The sequence below is a fragment of the Staurois parvus genome, unplaced genomic scaffold (assembly GCF_062004578.1).
Source record: "Staurois parvus isolate SC_StPar_1 unplaced genomic scaffold, SC_StPar_1.0 ptg000486l, whole genome shotgun sequence".
NCBI lineage: Eukaryota > Metazoa > Chordata > Amphibia > Anura > Ranidae > Staurois > Staurois parvus.
This window is the reverse complement of record NW_028318282.1, coordinates 2,964,396-2,987,107: the sequence shown is the minus strand read 5'-3', so window position 1 is coordinate 2,987,107 and position 22,712 is coordinate 2,964,396. Positions and strand designations below refer to the sequence as shown.

The following is a 22,712-nucleotide window of genomic DNA, read 5'->3' as shown; positions in this document are numbered from 1 at the left end:
ATGAATGAACAGAAGGTCAGAGGTCATATTTAATCTTCCTTGGTATTGGATGGGAAATTGACAAGGAAAATAAACACCATGTAGCTTTTAACAAATTAGAGTTTTTTTTTTCACTTGTGCTGTATGAAGCCACATACAATAAATGTTTGTTAAATAAGAACCAAAGAAAACGTGCGAGGGCACCGAGGTGCTGTGAGGTTCATCATTAGGGGGTTTAGTGGTGTTTGGTATCCACCTCTGTCATTTCCCTCAGCGAAGAACCACTAAATTCACAGTTTTTGACTTCACATTTGGATTCCTTTGTTTTATTTTTTTCAATTTGTGGTGACAGATTGCAAAAGATAGCAGGACCAACGCAAAAAAATTCTTCAAATATATTAATAGTAAAAAGGTTAGGTCCGAGCGTGTAGGCGCTTTACAAAATAATGTAGAGTGGGTGACTGGGGACAAAGAGAAGGCAAATTTATTAAATACCTTCTTCAGTCCTGTGTATACAAAGGAGCATGGGGGAGCTCTTGTCCATAATGGGCATGGTATTGACACAGCTCCAGATGATCCACATTGGCTCACAATTGATATAATCAAAAAATATTTAGACAGAATAAAGGTGAATAAAGCACCTGGACTGGATGGCATACACCCACGGGTCTTAAAAAATTGAGCTCTGTCATTTCAAAGCCATTGTGTATGAAAAACCCTCAGCGCAGTGGACCTCCTACGAAACAAATATTGCAGCTAGCATGTAATGTGTTCCCACATGTAAACCATAAATCAAAAAAATGCAGCGCAGTACTATAAACTCAAATACAGTGCTAATAATATCCAATGTGCATAAATGAATAGTGAAAACAAAAATTGTGCTAAGTGACAATAATATGTGCTACATCAAATATATACTGTATCAACACATACATATAAATATCCATAGAATTGGGTATTTGTGCTCACCTTCAAGTTTGACCCGTAATACCAGGTCAAACTGCGCTTTTCCCTTTAACCTCAAAGGGTATATTGGTACCAAGATCTTCACCACCGTGAGCACTTACAATCTCCAGAACGCTCCACAAACATATGAAAAAAAATGCAACATACAGTGAAGTATTGCCAAATAAAACCCACTTTATTAAAATAATAATCCAATACACTCACATTTAAAAGTGTCCACCTGGGACACAGCAGGGTAAAACTCACTATACTGTGTAACTTGAATAAAGTGCAAGAATCCCTTATCCAAAATGGCATGTGCACTTCCGGTTTGCGGCTTGATGTCATTGGCGTACCCTACGTGTTACGTCACGTCACGTGACTTGATCGGGTCTCCTTGGCCCCTGAACTCTTCATGTGACTTCCTCTTTAGCCGGCCACCCTACTTATGTGTTGGCTGTCCCCCTCCAATGGAGGCCCTGCCGCTCACACCCACATGTATCCTTCCTGCCTGGGGGCAGCACCGCCTCCCTAAAAGGTGCTGTCCAAGTCAAATGCCTTGTTTTCCTCACGGTAGATGTGCCCCTGGTGGGTGCACAGGTTTGCATTATAAACAAAGCCTAATCATAGCTCAGGGCTCAGTGTGAAGACTGAGAAAGTTGAGGTGGCTACCGAGTCCAAGGTGCTGGAGGGAGTCTTTAAATCTCTGAAAAAGTGGGAAAGCCCGAGGTGCTAGGAGAACCCTGTTTAGATGCCAGGGGTGGGACCATACAGCAAGGTGCTGTAATCAATGCTGATTAAGCCAAGAGAGCCAGGGATCTGGGTGATGCAACCAGAGGCACTGGTAAGCAGGGCAGCACTGCTGCTGACAAGGGAGCCAGGTGACTCTGCATTTTCAGTTCCTGTTTTGCCTTGTGAAGATGAAACGCATGTGTGGGCAACTTTATCTGAACTTTTCTTTGTTTTAAAAAAGTGTACTGCCATGCCCTAAAATACAGTTTGGGCTGACACCATTCATTGAAAAACACATCTACTGCGGCTGAGCATAATCACTCCAATACCACACTACTCTAATATAAGCAACTATACGTTCCAGACCTCTCTGGTGAGAATAATATGTCTGTGTTTCAGAAATACAGGGCAATAATAAAAGGATCTGGGGTTTCTTGCTTCTCTCACACCTTGTTACAAGATATTCAGGATCAAGGAAAAAAAGCTGTGATTGGATTCTTGAATTGTCTGTATGTACTAAAGGAAGATCATCCTCATCCTAATTTATTGGCAATTCTGGATGAGATCGAACAGACAGGTAAGAGGACTTTGTGTTTTCAATAACAATTGTGACAATCCTCGCAGCTACAGTAGTGGCATTGCAGTGGGAGGGAGGAAAACCATTGTGCAGTGAGGGACACCTGCATCTAGTGCACCGGAAGTCTTGGATGCCGAAAAAGTTCCAAGGCACAGACAGCAAGACAGATAAGTAATGATCTTTTTTGTCAGTCTCATTTTTCTTTACTGTTTTCTAGCTATTTAGCAAAGAGTGTTTAACAATATGGCTTACCAGAGTAATATGTCAGTTACACGTTCACCATTTGTCTATAGGTTTTCATCCAATACACATAGCAAAAGTAACATGTAACAATATCTTTTGAATGCATTTTTAACCCCCCACTCCCCCTTTCATCAGCATTGGTGACTAGAAAAGTGTAGTTTTGCTGGGTGGTAGTCTGTCTAGGCTAATTTGTAGTATCTCACTTGGTTTACCCCTAAGCTCAGTGTTGCTCGTGTCACTGGCACCTTTAACAATAGTCACCAAACATCCACTATCTCCTGCGCTCAAGGACTCAGATAAAACGAATGTTAATAATGAACAGTGTGTTCATCCACTGTTGATCAAAGGTTGTGCAGCTCTATCATGAAGCTGGGGAAGTTTGATAAAACTGTAGAAGGGGATAAACACTAAACAGGCTGAAATGTTGTAAAACTGACACTCAGTGGCTGAATGTCTCCTTGCTATGGGAGCTCTGCCAAATTGAAGTCTTTATCTGTCAAACCCAGCTCTGATGAAGAAGGGATCACCCTTCGAAACACGTTAGCTTTTATCTCTCCTTTGGATTGACCTGTAAGCCTGTGTGGATTATGGTTATTTTATGCCTGTTTTACCACTACTCTTGTGAGTATATTTCCTAAATAAAATTATTCATTGTTTACTGAGGTAATGCGCTCTTTCTTTTATCCCCTTTTACACCTTTAACAATAGACCAGGGAGCTGCAGGAATGCTGATTAACTAGCTGCCGACCGCAGATAGCCGAATGACGGCTGCACTGCGGCCGGCCAGTTCTGGGTGGACGTCATATGACGTCCTCCCAGAACGCGCTCTCCTGCGCGCCCCAGGGGGCGCGCACCCGGCGATCTCCGTGATCGCTGTGTCCTACGGACACAGCTGATCACGTGATGTGGTAAAAGGCCAATCACAGCGGCCTTTTACCACGTGATCAGCAGTGTCCAATGACACGCTGATCAGAGGAAAATGCAAGTGCCGGTTCTCGGCTGCACTTTCCTCACGCTGTCAGATCGTGAGGAAAGTACTGCCGAGAACCGGCAGTTGTCATAGCGGGGATCGGCACCGATCATCAGGGCACTGATGATCAGTGCCCTGATGATCGGTGCCCAGCAGTGCCACCCGCAAGCTCCGCCCACCTGTGCCCAGCAGTGCGCCCACTAGCTCCGCCCACCTGTGCCCAGCAGATCACCCACCTGTGCCCAGCAGTGCACCCACCTGTGCCCAGCAGTGCAACCACCTGTGCCACTCTGCAGTGTCACACACCTGTGCCCAGAAGTGCCACCCACCTGTGCCCAGCAGTGCCACCCACCTGTGCCCACCCACCTGTGCCCACCCACCAGTGCTGCCAGTCAGTGCCACCAGTCAGTGCCCAGGGGTTGTGCCAGTCAGTGTCGCCAGTCAGTGCCCAGCAGTGATGCCAGTCAGTGCCGTCTATCAGTACCCATCATCAGTGTCACCTATCAGTACCGCCTATCAGTGCTGCATATTAGTGTTGCCTATCCGTGACACCTCATTAGTGCTGTCTATCAGTGCCGCCTATCCGTGCCGCCTATCCGTGCCACCTCATTAGTACTGCCTATCAGTGCCCTTTAGTGCTGCCTATCAGTGCCCATCAGTGCCGCCTATCAGTGCCCATCAGTGCTGCCTCATCAACGCACATCAGTGAAGGAGAAAAAATACCTGTTTGAAAAATTTTATAATAGAAACAAAGAAACTTTTTTTTTTTTTTCAAATTTTTTGCACTTTTTGTATTTATAGCGCAAAACGTAAAGCGCCCAGTGGCGATTAAATACCACCAAAAGAAAGCTCTATTTGTGAGAAAAAAATGATCAAAATTTCATATGGGTACAATATTGCATGACTGCTCAATTGTCAATTGTAAAATATCGTATTGTCTCGATATTTTATTAACTTGTATTGATGAGAAATGTTCAAATAGAAAGTCCTTCCACTTCTTGCAATTACTCAAAAAGATGATTTAATAATAACGTTGCATAAAATTAGAAATAAAATATTGGCATACAGAATGTTTAAATAATGTCCAAAAAATATATTTAAGTTCTTGATAATAAGATTGTATATATGTATATGTATGTATGTGTGTGTGTGTCTCATCAAGGCTGCAAGCAAAGTGAGCATAAAAAGTCTTTGTTTCAACTCTTAAATGAGCAATCCAGCCCCCACCTTTTCCTCAAAATGGGCTAATATACTTGTAGTCCCACAAAGATAATTGGAAACAGATGTATATATATATAACAAACCCTCCAGCCTACTTCTCTCAAAGTCTGAGTGTAACTTTATCTCTTACATAGATGGGGGAGGATGGTAGACCAATTGCTACCATATGTGGCTTGAATGTAAAGGAAACCCAAGATATATGTTCATATATAAATTCACAAACTATGAAGTCTAATTACTCACTTTTCCCAATCTAGAACAAATATAAATATAATAACTCAATTATTCTATTAAGATCCAACTCATTCATACTTATGTTAGTACTGTTAATAAGAAGATATTAGGTATTAGGTTAAGGAAAGCTTCTAACATTTCCCTCTCAAAATGATCGATTTTATCGAATCTTAATCATTTTCCTTATCTTAATCCATTTATACACATTCTCGTCACTTTCGTATCCATTCATGCGTTTTTGGATCTTAGGATAATTGATCTGAACATATCTTTAATTTGATTCTATAATGGGAAAACAAATTCTTTGATAAACCTTTTGTTATGTATCACATAAAAATATTTTTACCCTTATTATTTTCCTTTTACCAAATAATTCATCCCCTTAATAAATGTATAACTGTAACATTATAGTACAATACTTTAAAAATATGTCACTTAAAAAATAGATGTTTCATATTTTCCCTCCAAAATGTGTGTAGCACACAGTTCTATAATCCATACATCTTTTCAAAATACCTTATCAACATTTAAACATAACATATGTTCTCTAACTTCAATCCATACATGTATATCAAATTATTTTTTTTTTTAAAAAAAACATACATATAACAATGTAAAGCTTGCCTAAGTTTCTCTATATGTACCTTAGAAAAACGTATCTCTAGCTTAATTAACAACAGATGTTCTGACTAATTAGCGTGACTCTGTTGTAACAAAAGTTTAACCCTTTCACTTCTGAAAATACGTAGTGTGTGATTGCAAATGTTCATGTGAAAACTGATCTCATCTTGATATAGTAAACATATGTCAAAATAAAATGTACACACAAAAAAAACCAATATATCTGATGATGAATGAATTATTTCATCAGTAGTCAAAAAGTCAATTGTTTTATACGTTCTTCCTCTATGAGATGCCTTGAGATGTCTTGTCTTCTTCTAGCACTCTGTAAAGTTAAAATAACTTTATTGAACATAAAAAGAACAACAAAAACAATGATGAATGAAATTCTTGTTGCAAAGCTTCTTCCAGAATAAATTTCCTTCTTGGAAAATGTATTATCATCTGAAAGGTTTAGAAATATTGGAACTTTCTTCCTTTAACAGTTACTCTTAGGTCATTTCCTGTAACAGAAATGCAGTATCATTATTTTGGCATTGATAATTTTACATGGATTAATCCTCTTACATTTATCTGTTAATATTACATATCATAATCACAAACATTTCTAGTCATGACATGGAAGACATATTTTGATTATAATACTTCTTATTGACTTGTAGTGTTCTATTTTAGAATGCGGGAACTTCCGCCTAACAGTACTAGGGCTGCTGGTTCAAATCCCAACCATGGCATCACCTGCCTGGAGTTTGTATGTTCTCCCTGTGCTTGCGTGGGTTTCCTTCGGGTACTCCGGTTTCCTCCCACACTCCAAAGTCATGTTGGTAGGAGAATTGGCTCCTATCCAAATTGGCCCTAGTATGTGTATGTATGACTGTGAGTTAGGAACCTTAAATTGTACACCCCTTGAGGGTTTGGGACTTATGTGAATGTACTATATATGTAAAAAGCACTACATATAAAATAGTAAAATTGACAACGCTATATAAGTACCTGAAATAAACAAAAATAAATATAACAGGACGCTACATCTCCATTATTGGTCATGATTCAAAACCTTGGTTTCAAAACCAAAGAAAGGTTTTGTATCAACCCAGAGATGACAAAGGATCATGCCTTTGATCTTATCTCTATAAAATTGGAAATATGCGTAGCTGTTTTTTGTGTTGGCTTACTTCTTGTAGTGTAAGACTGATCTACAGTAACACATACTGGTTTCAAACTTTTCTCAGTTCCTATGTTGAAAACATGAGGTACAAACTTCTCACCTACAGCTGTACAAACATGTGTTGGTATGTTTTCCTGAAAAGGTCTTTTTGTTACTTCTATCTGTATGTGTTTGGATGACAGTGTTTTGTACCATATAGGATACTTTTCACGATAATTGTCTGTTGAACCATCTTCCTCTAGGAGTTTCAGTGATGAATCAGGTGTCTGTAATATGATCTTACTTGACCTCACAATGTTTTCTGTTACCTTGACTGCAAAGAAAACACTTAACAATTTTTTCATATGTGCATCAAAGTTTTTCTCCATATTTGTCAAAGTTCTTGAGAAGAAACCTATTATTTTCTTATTATCTTCTTTTAATTGTGACAAAGTTGCTGAGATTGCATTATTGGAAACATTGGTTTCTAAAACAAAAGGAACTTTACTACAAAACTCAACAGTACTTAATGTAGTAGCATTCTGCAAATCCCATTTCAATAGTTCAAAAGCTTCTTTCTCAGTTTTATCCCATTGATCAAATACTCCATCTTTTTGTCTCAAACGATCAAATAATGATCTAGACTTTTCTGCAAAATTGGGTATAAAATCTTTACAATGATTTACTTCGCTCAAAAACTGATGCAAAGCCTTGCGATTTGTTGGAATTGGATAAGCAGAAATAGTTTTAACTTTATCTTGCAACAACTGTCTCTGTCCATGACTAATTTGCATATGAAGGAATTCCACCTGTCTTTTCATCAACTGAACTTTCTCTGTATTCAATTTCAATCCTGCTGTTTGTAACAACGTAAATATTTCAGACAAAAGAGTGATATGTTCAGTTCTATTTTGTGTAGACAAGAGAAGCTTGTCTACATGCTGGACAATACATTCTGGCCTAGAGAATTTAGATAATATTTTTCCCAAATACTCATGAACAATCCCATCACTTAAATCTAAGCCTGGGGCTAATCTTGTGAATGTATAAGTTTCTTTGTTGAAGCTAAAGGCAAGTTTATATTGACAACTCTTAGCTAAGGGTACTGACAAATGGCTATTGGCAATTTCAAGTACTGAGAATATTTTGGCCTTGGCATCCAGATGTGACATTATGTTACAATCAGGAACAATAGATCTGTTATTTGTGATGCATTTGTTCAATGTCCTGAAGTCAACTGATAAAGAATATGAATTATCAACTTTGATAGGCCAAATACAATTATTCACCACTGATTTTACTTTCTTTAAAATGCCTTGCTGTAAAAACTCATCTATAATGGAAGAAATTGGATGAAGTGATTCTAATGGCAATTTGTATTGAGGTTGAGGCTTAGGGTCTCTACCTTCAATGTCAACATCAAAATCCTTAAACAAACCTACATCATTTTTGCTTCGACTCCAAAGATCTGTATGTGATATAACCAATTGTTCCAATTCAAGATTGGTTCCTGTATGTGGCCATTTATGATCTGAAGACATGTCAGCAGTTGCTGTACAAATACTTCCAACATTACAGTACATGGAAGAATCAATTAATGTTGATTTGGGCCTTCCACTTTCATCCAATAAATTTGGAGCAACATATTCCAACAGTAAGGAAGAATCTCGATTTGATCCTGATTTAAATGTCGGCAATGGCAATAAACCATTCCTATTAATGACAACAGCACTGTTTACCATATTGTTTAAGCTGTTGTTAACTCTCAGTGAACTGATCTTTTTAACTTCTGAGGCATAAGGCAACTCAGACAGACTATTGTTGGAACATGGAGGAGCAGATTGTTCAGAAATTATATTTTGGTCTTCTAATTCCAAAGCTTTTCTTTGTAAATCTAATTTATAATGAATACAATCTCTTTTCAAATGACCAAATCGTCTACAATAGAAACAAATAGTATTTCCTGTCTGCTCTGAGACTCTCGTCCTGCCTGTGACGTATTCATCATCATAACTGGGTGTGGCTAAGCACATGGTCTCTCTCTCTTCTCCATTTTGAACAATTAAACTTTCCTTCTTCTGATTGTTTAATTTAAGCCTTCTAAATGTATCTATAACTTTGGTTGCGTGATCTAAATCATTTTTTCCAGTAGCAATAATAACAGATGCTGGATCAAGATACTTGAATTTTTTAACAAAAGCATTTACCATAGAAGGAGTCTCATTGTCTAAATTAAATATCATTTTGTATACTTTAGAAAATCTATTTTTAAATTCAAAAGGATCATCATTAATCGTAGCTCTTAAGGAGTCTAAGATTTCCAAAGAAGGAATTTCCTCTCCAGTAGTAAATTTCAATAATTGACGTAGTCGGTCTGATGCATTGCTATGCATTTCCTCATCATCCTCAATATATGGCGTTTTGATTAATCTACATGCCATAACGCTGGGGAGCCATAAACAGAATAGAAAATTTCTTTGCTCCTGATTTAAACAAAAATTATTACAAAAATTTTCATAAACCTCCATGTTATAGAAAGCATCGGCATCCATATCATAGGCTGGCATATCCTTCAAAATTTTCATGAGCTGATCAAGGATTTTAAGATTAAGTTTTGCAGCTTTATCCCTTAATTTTCTCTTACACATTTCTTCCTGATCTATAGGATCTCCTTCTATAGACTGGATCTCTGGTACAAAAGATTTTTGTTTCTCTGCCTTAGTAGTCACACAAATTCTTTTTACATCATTCTGCAGGTCAGATAACTGAATGTCTTTTGTTTGAATTGCACTTTGCATATCATCTATTTGCTCAGTCAAAATCTGGCAATTAGCACATACACTGCTCTGATCTTGCTTCATTACACATGTAGCAGTCTTAGGAACATCAAAAATCATGGCGTTAAAAACATTAACTAACTTCATTACATTTCTAACTTGTTTGCTCAGTTTCTTAAAGGAAAACTTAGATTTTTCTATCTTACTATTAGCCTGTAAGCACTCATTATACATGTACCGCCAAAGTTCATTATCTTTAACAAATGTAGACAGATTCTTGAATTCTAACTTACTCTCTCTAGATAATTCATCAATAAAATCCATTACTTACCAATTAAGAAGGTCTTTCTTTACATAACGCGTCTTTTCTCTCTTGGCGGGAAATGACATCACCAAGGAACAGCGTTTCTTGCAATTGCGCAAAATTCTCACCAATTCTGCTTTTAGGTTCTCGATTATGCCGACGATTCATCTGTTGCAGACTTTACTTCTCCTGAAAGCTTGATTTCATAGTTTGCTGAATTTGCAAACAACTTCCCTCTCAGCAAGATGAAGAAGAAAAAAGTCAAAAATAAGCAATCGGCGGAAACGAATCGAACTGGAGGCTCGCCACTGTAAAATATCGTATTGTCTCGATATTTTATTAACTTGTATTGATGAGAAATGTTCAAATAGAAAGTCCTTCCACTTCTTGCAATTACTCAAAAAGATGATTTAATAATAACGTTGCATAAAATTAGAAATAAAATATTGGCATACAGAATGTTTAAATAATGTCCAAAAAATATATTTAAGTTCTTGATAATAAGATTGTATATATGTATATGTATGTATGTGTGTGTGTGTCTCATCAAGGCTGCAAGCAAAGTGAGCATAAAAAGTCTTTGTTTCAACTCTTAAATGAGCAATCCAGCCCCCACCTTTTCCTCAAAATGGGCTAATATACTTGTAGTCCCACAAAGATAATTGGAAACAGATGTATATATATATAACAAACCCTCCAGCCTACTTCTCTCAAAGTCTGAGTGTAACTTTATCTCTTACATAGATGGGGGAGGATGGTAGACCAATTGCTACCATATGTGGCTTGAATGTAAAGGAAACCCAAGATATATGTTCATATATAAATTCACAAACTATGAAGTCTAATTACTCACTTTTCCCAATCTAGAACAAATATAAATATAATAACTCAATTATTCTATTAAGATCCAACTCATTCATACTTATGTTAGTACTGTTAATAAGAAGATATTAGGTATTAGGTTAAGGAAAGCTTCTAACATCAATCAAAGTGCGGCAGCGCTGAAAGCTGAAAATTGGCCTGGTAAATAAGGGGGTATAAGTGCCTGGTAGGCAAGTGGTTAAGGAATATTTATGCCCCCCCCCCCGGCCAACCAGGAGGTTTGTTTTCAGTGGTGCATTCTGGGGGAGGATATAAATACTTGAGATTCCTGGTGAGCATTTCCTCTCCCTGTAACTTATGGTGAGGTGTGGTATGCCCAGTAGTTTATGCTGGTTAGGCCAGAAGCCTGGTTGAGCCTATCACAATTCATCTGAAGCTGTTCTGCTTGGTCAAAGAGGATAGAGCACCTTAGGTAGAGATCAAGGAGGAGAAGGGTTGCTAGAGGAGGATGGACTCTGACCTTCAGAGGCTCCTGATACTTGATGCATGAATATACCCACTACTTGATTGTGGAGCTGTGAAGACAGTGTTGCTGCTGTTTGCCTGATGGTCCTTATTTTTGTATTACACCATAGTCAATGTTTTCTTTATGACAGCATGAGTGTGGTTAGGGTCTGTAAAACAGGTTACTGGAGGCATATGAAGCCCTAGCCCTTTCTCCCTGAGCCTGGAGCAAATAAACATCTGAAAAAAAACAAAAAGTGACTGGTACTCAAGTGTTATTTTCACTCCTCCATAGATCCACGCTGGAGTAATATCAGCCCACCCTAGAACTGAGGGTTTTATTTCCCAGGGCTGGCAGCAGCATAAGTTTGCTCAGGCAGCCACCTTAAGGTGCCAGGTTGTGGGGGGTAGTAAAATCTGAGTTCCTCCAACCAAAACTGAGATGTCAGTTTTGGGTGAAATGAAGGAGATGCCAGGATCCTCTCTCAGAACTTTCTGCGATCAATAAAGATCCCCCTCTCCTTTGCTCCATCATCCTGATCCTCATCACCACCTTTATGACTGGAGAGAGTTGCCAGCTGTGATCCTCGGAGACACATGACCACCTTCTCCATCCATCCTGGCCCTGCCCCCAGAGAGTGGCGTCACTGACCCTGCCCTGCCTGAGAAGATGGGTGCAGAGTAACCTGGCTGGGTGAAAATCAATGTGGGGCACCATCCTCATCTTCCTCTTTCTGAGCTGCCGAGCAGGAGAGTAAGAAAGCGATGATAGGGATGTCAGTGATGGGCATGATTTTTGGTCTTTATTCTAGAAGTCAAACAAACACTGTTAAAGAGGTTCTAAAGCCTTGAGGTTTTTTTTTCACATTAATGAATTCTATTCGGTGCTGCAGGATCCCCTAGCCCCCCTGCCCCCTTAATCTTACCTGAGCCCGATCTGATCCAACGATGTGCACGAGAAAAGCAGTTCTCGCCGCTGACTCCCTTCCCACTAGGCAGATGGATAGCTGAAGGAGCCAAATCTGTCAATCAAATGCTGTGACAAGGGAGCGGGTAGCAGGACCAAGCATGCATGGGTGCACCCATGGAATAAGTGGCTTTCCATGGAGACACTCCCCAAAGAGGAGAAGCCTGTAACACGGGGGATTGCAAAAAAAGAGGATCAGGGCTACTCTGTGCAAAACCATTGCGCAGAGCAGGTAAGTATACCATGTTTGACAATACACCTTCATTTGTTTTTTTTAAATAATACTTTAAGCAGCAGAACCACTATAGCTTAATGGAGCGCAAATAAAGTGTATGCCATATGGGGGATCAAGTTATAGCTTTTGTCAATTTATTTTTCTATAGGTTTGGGTCTGAGGGATCAGATTCTGTTGGATGAATACGGACACTCACTGACAAGGAAGCTGGAAGGTAATTTGATGAAAAGTATCTCCAATTTTTTGGTGGTGCAATGTTTTCCCTGAAATTATACTTTCCTCTTCAGATCCTACAGTCTAAATAACAAAGCAGGTTTAAAGAGTATCCAAACTCCAAAACAAAAAAATAATGCATTGCACTAACCAGTCCTTTGATGTGGTGGCTGCATTAGTTTGATTTTTTAAGAACATTTCCAGCACATACAGAAAATACTTGTTGATTTTGCTTGAAATAAAGTGATACAGCAAACGTTATTTTCTTTCAGGTGCTCTCTTTAATTGAAAGCTTGGACAGAGCCTAACAGAGGCAGGGGGCGGAGTCACTGATGTGACTTCCATTTGTGTGTGTGTACATTTCAGCTTGATTTCGAGCTCTGTAAACAAGGTACTTTTTGCAACAGGAGGTAGGAAAAAAAATTGTAAAATGTAAAAAAAAGTTTTTTTTTCTTAAATTTTTTAACCTTAGTTAACTACTTGCCAACCGCAGATAGCCGAATGACAGCTATACTGCGGCCGGCCAGTTCTGGGAGGGCGTCATATGACGTCCTCCCAGAACGCGCTCTCCTGCGCGCCCCCGGGGGCACGCACCCGGCGATCTCCATGATTGCTGTGTCCTACGGACACCGCTGATCACGTGATGTGGTAAAAGGCCAATCACAGCTGCCTTTTACCACGTGATCAGCAGTGTCCAGTGACACAGTGATCATCTGGTAATGCAATTGCCGGTTCTCGGCTGCACTTTCCTTGTGCTGTGAGAGTGCTAGGAAAGTACTACCGAGAACCGGCAGTTGTCAGAGCGGGGATCGGCACCGATCATCAGGGCACTGATGATCAGTGCCCTGATGATCGGTGCCCAGCAGTGCCACCTACCAGTGCTGCACACCTGTGCCCAGCAGTGCACCCGCCTGTGCCCAGCAGTGCCACCTACCTTTGCCCAGCAGTGCCACCCACCTGTGCCCACCAGTGCAGCCAGTCAGTGCCCAGCGGTTGTGCCAGTCAGTACCCAGCAGTTGCGCCAGTCAATGTCTAGCAGTGCTGCCAGTCAGTGCCCAGCAGTGATGCCAGTCAGTATCACTTATCAGTGCTGTCTATCAGTACCCATAATCAGTGCCTCCTATACGTGACACTCATTAGTGCTGCCTATCAGTGCCGCCTATCCATGCCCTTCAGTGCCCATCAGTGCTACCTATCAGTGCCGCCTATCAGTGCCCATTAGTGCTGCCTCATCAACGCACATCAGTGAAGGAGAAAAATTACCTGTTTGAAAAATTGTATAATAGAAACAAAGAAACTTTTTTTTTCAAATTTTTTGCACTTTTTTTGTTTATAGTGCAAAAAGTAAAGTGCCCAGCGGCGATTAAATACCACCAAAAGAAAGCTCTATTTGTGAGAAAAAAATGATAAAAATTTCATATGGGTACAATCTTGCATAACCGCGCAATTGTCATTCAAAGTGCAACAGCGCTAAAAGCTGAAAATTGGCCTGGTAAAGAAGGGGGTATAAGTGCCCGGTAGGCAAGTGGTTAAAGCAGAACTACACTGCATCTGAGCACCACAAACCAAAAACGCTTTTTAATTCATTTTTTTCAAAGCAAATTCCCCCATCCATCCATGTCTCCATGCTTTTATTTTCCTGAGAAATCACTTTAATAAACACCCCCGCCATTTATGGCTGTGGCCATCTTAAGTAAGGGCAGATGATTCATGTAGCATAGTTAGTTGAGAAAACCCCTCCTCCCTTCCTGAAGACTCCTGGGATGTATGACATAATTTGTCTAGGCATGTAAAAAAGTTTTAAACAAGCAAACATGATATACTTTCCTATATACTAATGCTAGCAGCATAAGGATTATTATTATTCAGGATTTATATAGTCCTTTACAACATAAGGGCAGACAGTACAATTACAAATGAATATAGGAGGGATCAGAGGGCCCTGCTCATTAGAGATTACAATCTAAACATTAAACATAGTCAGTATTGGTTGAGAGAGTGAAGTTTCACTTAAATAAAAAAACGTTTTATATAGTGTGTGTGTAAATACACTATATTGCCAAAAGTATTGGGACACCGCTCTAAATCATTGGATTCAGGTGTTCCAATCACTGCCATGGCCACAGGTGTATAAAATCAAGCACCTAGGCATGCAGACTGCTTCTAAAAAAAATTTGTGAAATAATGGGTCACTCTCAGGAGCGAATTCAGGTGTGGTATTGTAATAATTAGCCACCTGTGCAATAACTCCATCCATGAAATTTCCTTGCTTCTAAATATTACACGGTCAACTCTTAGTGGTATTATAACAAAGTGGAAGCAACTGGAAACAACAGCAACCACGTAAAATGACAGAGCGGGGTCAGTGTATGCTGAAGCGCATAGTGCGCAGAAGTCGCCAATTGTCTACAGCGTCAATGGCTAAAGACTTCCAAACTTCATGTAGCATTTAGATTAGCACAACAACAGTATGTACAGAGCTTCATGGAGTGGGTATCCATGGCTGAGCAGCTGCATCCAACTTTCTGATGGTCCTGTCAGAGAGTCTAGATCCTCTGTAGTGTCCCCCCTGCTCTATTCTTCCTTAGTGTCATCTGAGGACCTTCACAATCAGCCTCTAGGGGCCAATACTCTGCCTGTAGCCTGGGTGACTCCCAATCTATCCCTCCACCACTGACACTCTCCGGGGTCTCACCTGAGGTGTGATGGGCATATTTATTGATGGTTTACCCTCAATCTCTTTCCACTGGGAGCTTTGCCTTCTGGGGCTATAGAGGGACAGTCCTACATGGTGTATGGTCACAACCAGACCTGTAGCTGAGTTTACCATTGCTTTTGTCTCCTGGGGATTGTGACCAGAATGTGAGTATTCCATGATAATAATGCACTTCCCTGTCTCCACTTCACTGGGTAACCATGACAGAGCAAAGGAGGTTGAGTTGGAAAGCGGCCAGGCACTGTGCTGAAAGAGACCACCTCCTTTCTTGTGCTGGTTGTGGAATGGTCAATAATATTTCCTTTATAAGAAAGTAGCCTTTTTTGTTAGCAATCACCTTGGCTTATAGACCCTTTCTGTGTTGCCTGTCAGTCCCCATCCTTGAAAACTTGGATGCAGTTCAGGTGGCGTCAACATTCCCTGGGCCACCTGTAACTTTTGATGACTTTACCACCACTATTGAGGGGTTTGCTTCTAGCATGGAGAGAGTGTTTTCCACAAGGTCCCTAAAAAAAACTCCCTTCCCTACCTGCTTCTGCATCTGACAGTCATACTTTGAACCTTCCCCTCCCATGGGTCCAGAGACATACCCAAAAAAAGATCTATTTGCATCCAAACTCAGTCAGAAGATTCACAGATTTTTGGTCAGAACAAAGGATCCATGAGCCAATTTGGTGGATGCTCTAGTGACCCCATAGAACAAGTACACTTTCTGCTATGCCTTCCCTCCTCTGAAGCTCTTTATATAATTATTGCAGGGGATAGAATATGAGGACCCTCCTGTGCTCCTGCTAGCCCCAGATTGGCCTTGCAAGGCTTAGTTCAAAAACCTCATTCAGACATCACCAAAGTACCCTAGCATTTTCCCCTTTTTACAGACCGTTTTCCCCAGTCCTAATATTCCACTCTACTTAACAGTCACTTCTTTTAACAACCTGGCTGTTGAAACACAGATGTTAAAGGGTAGAGGTCTCTCCTCAGCTGTTATTTCCACCATGCTTCAAAACCAGGAAGTCCACCTGCCACTTCATTTACTACCATACCTGGAATGCCTGTTTCGCCTGATGTGAATCACTGGGATTTCATCCTTGCAGGTTTTCTGCATACTATGGCCTTTCTGCAATCTGTCATGATTAACGTCTGGCCCTCAGCACTGAAAAAGGTCAGGTTTCTGCTTTGGCTGTCCTGTTTCAATGTCACTTAGCTTCTCTTTCCTTCCATACTCTTTCAAGGGGTTACACAGGTTGTTCCCCCTTCTAGACCACCAATGATGCCACTGTATCCTAACTGACTCTTTTTAAGAAAGTAGCCTTTTTTGTTAGCCATCACCTTGGCTTGCATGGTGTTGGAGCTGACTGCTGTTTCTTGTAAACTGCTGTTTTTAGTTCTTCATCAGGAAAAAGGTTCTCTGTCCTCAGTTGTCCTTTTTTGCCAAAAGTTGTCAGCTTTTCATTTGAATGAGGACATTGTTCTGCCTTCCTTATGTCCCAGTCCAGCCCATCCAAAGGAAGTGGCACTTCATTAGTTGGATTTAGTGTGAGCCATTTCATTTTACTTGGAATCTACTGCCCCTATCGAGAAGAGTGATTCCCTGTTCATTGTTCCAGACGATCTCAGGAGAAAACAGAAGGCTTCGCCATCTACTTTCTCTTGATAGATTCGTAGGAAGATAGTTCAAGCCTACACTCTTTTGGACAAATAATCTTTGTTCCTCATAATGGTTCAATTTACCAGGACTCTGACTGTGTCCTAGGCCTTTCATCCCTCTGCTTCTGTCTCTAAAGATTGAAAGGTGACTACTTTGTTGTCTGTTCACAGCAATACCAAGGTCTACAAAGTTGTCATGCTTTTGCCTATGCTAATTTTGGTTGGAAAAGTTTACATCTAGCAATCTAGCTTCTGTCAGGATGGTCACTGCCTAGTTTTTTGACCCATCCTTTTATCTGGCACTGCTTTGGGATGTCCTTTTGGTGTCAATCTACTGATCCAGCTGTATCTTTCAATGAACGAAAGAGAAGATGGGATTTTTGTATTTGCTGCAAAATCTTTAATTGAAAGAAACAGTATCTGCCCTGTTTTAGTGGTTGCTTGTCTTGGGTCCTGTTTGCTACTGCTGACTACTAACTAAATGTGTGTTGCAGGTGGGGGTTTGGCTACCAGCAGGGGTCGCCCCTGGGTTGTCCTTTATACTCTTGGTTGTCTCCTATCAAAAATTATCGAAATTCGTCCTAGTGTGCATATAAGTATGTATGTGAAAAAAAGGACCTTAGAATGTGAGGGCAGAGACTGCTGTGAATGTACAGTATGTAAAGCAAAATTTGTTGGTGCTATACAAATGCCTGTAATAAAATTAGTTTTACTAACTAATCATTTGTCTGTATACTACTTGTGTCATTGAATTAAAATTATATGAACCTATAATAAGTACTCAAAGATCTACATTCAGAATATAAGTAGCCGAATGTTTACATAGACCAAACATTACAATGTTAATTTCTGCCAAAATTCTAGGCATTAAATGTTAATATTATACTGTATTTCCAGATGTTCAGGAAAAACACAAACACCATATGATGGAGAAGACTGAGACTTTAGTGGAGCATAGACCCCCAGGAACTACTCTGGAACCACAAAATTTTCTCATCAATGAACGTTATGTGAAGCTGGTTGTAGTCTCCACTGATCAGTTTAGGCAGCGTCCCCAGAATGAGCTAATCCAGACTGGGGTAAAACATGAGGAATGTTTAAAGGAAACACAATCTGGACTGGAACACATTTCCCCCAACAGGCTGTTTCGATGGAGCCGCCAGTCCCAAAGTGTACCACATATAGTATTGGTGAGCGGAGTGCCAGGAATAGGGAAGACAACATTGATGCAGAAGTTTGTCTATGACTGGGTGACTGGAAAACACTACCAGAGATTTGCTTTTGTGTTCTTCTTCAGATTTCGGGACCTTAATAGACTGGGAGAGGTCAGCTTGGAGGAAATGATTCTTCATAAATATCCATATCTGAAGAATGAGATTGAAAATATTTTACAAGATCCGGAAAGACTTCTGTTTATATTTGACGGCTTAGATGAAAGTGTTGAAATAGATTTCAGATCATTTAGCGTGTGTACCTATACCGATCGTAGAACACATTTTGGTGAGATTGTGACCAGTCTGGTAAAACAGAGTCTTCTTAAGGGTTGCTCTGTACTGATAACCAGCCGCCCAACCAGACTGACATCAGTTAATACTGATGATTTCCAGAGAATAACTGACATCATGGGATTTCTCCATGGAGACAGACTAAGCTTTTTTAATAATTTCTTTGGAAATAAGGAATTAGCAGAAAAGGCTTTTCATTATGTGCAGGAGCATGACACACTGTACACTTTCTGTTATATCCCATCATACTGCTGGATCATCTGTACAGTGTTATCAATCTGCTTCAAAGCCCATTTGACACAAGGCTTTGTGAATTTTGTTTCGAACATTCTACCCAAAACAGTTACGGAATTGTTTGTGACTTTTTTCTCCAACATTCCACCCAAAACCATGACACAACTCTTTGTGACTTTTGTCTCCAACATTCTGGCCAATCACAGCCAGAATAAAGATAGTGGTCACACTGTTTGGGAACTGCTGACATCTATTGGGTTGATGGCAGAACATGGAGTCATGAATCACATGATTGTATTTGATGAGCGTCATCTGGACTCATTTGGTGTGAGAAATGATAAACATGTCTTTTCATCTTTCATGATGGAGTCTGGTCAGCCTCCTGGTGTGGATTACACCTTCTTACATCTCACGCTTCAGGAGTTTTTTGCTGCTTTAGTCCATTTTATTAACTATAATCCTCAAAGATTAAAGGAAACACTTGATGAGGTAAAACATTGCATAGACGGTCGTGCTGAAATATTCCTCCGTTTCCTTTGCGGTCTCTCTGACTCTTCTACTAGATCAATGTTAAAGTCTCATGTGGGAGAATTGTCTACTCAGGCTGCCAGACATGTCATAACCTGGATTCAGGAGAAAATTGCAGAACAAAGATCTGAGAAATCAAGAAGAGGCACCAGAGAGCTTCTTGATGTATTCTACTGTCTCCATGAGACCAGGAATAAGGCTCTGGTGTCACAATGTGTTGGAGCAATCAAACATGTTGACTTTTCTGGTATCCCCTTCAGCCCTTTGGACTGCTCTGTGCTGTCTTTTATCCTTCAATCCTGTAAAGAGACAGAATTAAACCTAAATTTATGTAATATTCAGAGTGAAGGATTGAGGAAGCTTATGCCAGCTCTACACATTATCAAAAGTTTGAGGTAAATATTAAATATAATGTTAATTTGGCATTTTCAGGTGTTTTTACCAGAAAAATTATAAATCATTGGTTTTTTTTTTAGATTATATACAGACTTTGTATCTAATGTGAACTCATCAGTTAATACTTCACTTTTACAGAGAAATACATTTGTTTTGAAATGATGAATTCAAATCCAGAATGATCCAACATAAGAAGAGAGTTGAGTTCCTGTCTGTAGCGCTACCCCCGTAGGAACTGCTTGAATGATGCCCAGGGCTCTTTTTCCTCGTTGTTGGCCCGTAACCAGGCACACAGTCACAGTCACTCTTTGGCTCAGTGATCAGTCTAGTTCTTTTTGGTGTTTTTCTTTTAAAGGTAACTTGGATGGGGAGTAGTGATAGGCTGTTCGGCTCATGGTCGAACATTCAAACCTAATGAATGTTTGGACTGATATTATACATATATATACAGTGGGGCAAAAAAATATTTGTTCACACCAAGCTGCTTACCTATTGCAGATTCAGTCTTCCCAGCCTGGTGCAGGTCTACAATTTTGTTTCTGGTGTCCTTTGACAGCTCTTTGGTATTCACCATAGTGGAGTTTGGAGTGTGACTGTTTGAGGTTGTGGACAGGTGTCTTTTATACTGATAAGTTCAAACAGGTGCCATTGATACAGGTAATGAGTGCAGGACAGAGGAGCCTCTTAAAGAAGAAGGTACAGGTCTGTGAGAGCCAGAAATCTTGCTTGTTTGTAGGTGACCAAATACTTATTTTCCACCATAATTTGCAAATAAATTCTTTCCAAATCAGCCAATGTGATTGTCTGGATTTTTTTTCTCATTTTGTCTCTCATAGTTGAGGTCTACCTATGATGCCAATTACAGGCCTCTCTCATCTTTTTAAGTGGGAGAACTTGCACAATTGGTGGCTGACTAAATACTTTTTTGCCCCACTGTGTATGTGTATGTATGTATGTATGTATATATATATATATATAAAACAGCTCCCCCCTCCTTATCCATACCAGAATCTTTGGGTTAGGAGGGACCCACCTCCCAAAAATGGCGGGGGGAAAGAAGTGTGTGGGGTTCCTCCTAAAAGCCATACCAGGATTTTTAAGAACTCCACCCCCAAAAATTAGGGAAAAAGTGTGGGGTCCCCCCTAAATTCCTACCAGACATCTGAGCACAGGTCTGCACTTAGCATGCCACATGCCCTCAGCGTTGGGACAGTATCCCCATGCTGACTGAGACAAGGGCCTCTTCCCTGCAACCCTGGCCCCGTGGTTGTGGGGGAGCTCATTACAATCAGGAGTACCCTTTTTAAATAAGGGGGCATCTGATGTTTGTACCCTTATTCCTTTACTAAATGGTTAAATGTAGTGAGAAAAAAAAAATACCAGTCTTTTGAAAAAAATTCTTTATTGAACAAAAAATAGAACAAAACTTTTTAACAAGTCCTTTTATTTAAAAAAAAAAAAGCCAAAAAATGATTCCATCGTCAATCACGGCATTCCGCGTTTTCATGATGACACCGACTCACTGCAATAAGAAAAAGCCTGAGGCCCATCTGCACCCTTCAACCACTCACTGCAGTCTGTCAGGTCTGACAGTTGCCGGTCAGATGTAAACAATTGGGCGGATCTAGCGGTGACATTGTGAATTCTTTACAGTAGCTGTTGTTAAGGAAGCCAGCCGCCCAGCCCTTAACAACAGATGACTCATCAGCTGTCAGCAGTTTCCCCGATGACAGCTGAATGTAAAAAACAAGAATTGCCGGCAATTATAAATTAATTTAAAAACCAGCATGGGGTTCCCCCCCATCCTTACCAAGCCCTTTGGGTCTGGTACAGATTTTGAGGGAAACACACACATTGTTTTTTTTTAAATGGCATGGGGGTCCCCTCCAAAATCAATTCCAGACCCTTGTCCGAGCATGCAGCCTGGCAGGTTGGGAATGGGGGGGGAAATGAGCGCTCGCCCCCCCCTCCCCACCCGGACCTTACCAGTCCACATGCCCTCAACATGGAGGGTGCTTTGGGGCAAGAGGGCTCCCCCCCAAAGAACCATCCCCCCATGTTGATGGAGACAAGGGCCTCTTCCCCACAACCTTGGTTGGTGGTTTTGGGGGTCTGTTGGCGGGGGGCTTATCAGAATCTGGAAGCCCTCTTTAACAAGAAAAGGACCCCAGATCCTCCTCCATGTGAATGAGTATGGGGTACATGGTACCGCTACTCATTAAAAAAAAAAAGTGTAGTGTAAAAAACCACAGTAGGCAGTCTTTGACAAGTCCTTTATTAAAAAAAACAAATATTTAAGAAAAACTGTCCCCCTCGTGTCAATCACGATGCCTGCCGTCGCCGACTCAAAAAATGAAAAGAAAAAATGCTCCACTCTAGATGCTGGCTTTTTTGAATGAGTAGCGGTACTATGTACCCCATACTCATTCACATGGGGGGGGGATCTGGGGTCCCTCTCTTGTTAAAGCGGGCTTCCAGATTCTGATAAGCCCCCCCGCCCACAGACCCCCAAAAGCACCAACCAAGGTTGTGGGGAAGAGGATCTTGTCCCCATCAACTAGGGGAGATGTTTTTTTTGGGGGGGAGCCCTCTTGCCCCAAAGCACCCTCCATGTTGAGGGCGTGTGGCCTGGTATGGTCCGGGGGGCGAGCGCTCATTCCCCCCCCCTCTCATTCCCGACCTGCCAGGCTGCATGCTCAGATAAGGGTCTGGAATTGATTTTGGAGGGGACCCCCATGCCATTTAAAACAAAAAAAAAATTGTTGTGTGTGTTTCTTTTAAAATCCGTACCAGTCCCAAAGGGCTTGGTATGGGTGGGGGGGACCCCATGCTGGTATTTAAATTAATTTATAATTGCCGGCAATTCTTCTTTTTTACATTCAGCTGTCATCGGGAAACTGCTGACAGCTGATGAGTCATTTGTTGTTAAGGGCTGGGAGGCTGGCTTCCTTAACAACAGCTACTGTGCAATAAATTACCACATAAAATTATGTGGTAATTACTGCAATAATTATATTTTACTGCAAAATTCTTAGCGAATTGCACATTTGTAAATGTTTTACCGCATGTGTATTTTACCGCATTTATTCAGTTGTTCTATAACTCTTAGTGAATTGACTCCATAGTCCCTTATCAATCACACCCATGATACCTTGAGTCCAAGGACGCTGACGTTCAAATGTCAAGGTTCTTGGA

At 40.6% G+C, this 22,712-nt stretch overlaps 1 protein-coding gene and 1 long non-coding RNA gene across 2 annotated transcripts in view; one reads left to right on the top strand and one right to left on the bottom strand.

The window, feature by feature from the left end:
- The window catches only part of LOC149452292 (NACHT, LRR and PYD domains-containing protein 3-like), a 64,323-nt gene that overhangs the window by 6,268 nt on the left and 35,343 nt on the right, over positions 1-22,712 (top strand). Inside the window, exons 4-6 of the mRNA XM_089689585.1 lie at positions 2,056-2,233; positions 12,427-12,492; positions 17,752-19,516. Of these exons, the coding sequence (XP_089545711.1) occupies positions 2,056-2,233; positions 12,427-12,492; positions 17,752-19,516 (2,009 nt within the window). The remainder of the gene's footprint in view (positions 1-2,055; positions 2,234-12,426; positions 12,493-17,751; positions 19,517-22,712) is intronic.
- On the bottom strand, positions 4,451-10,726 carry LOC149452293 (uncharacterized). The gene is made up of 2 exons (XR_016314898.1): positions 9,778-10,726; positions 4,451-6,025 (listed from the first exon to the last, which is right to left on the bottom strand). It is a non-coding gene; the product is annotated as an uncharacterized LOC149452293 (long non-coding RNA).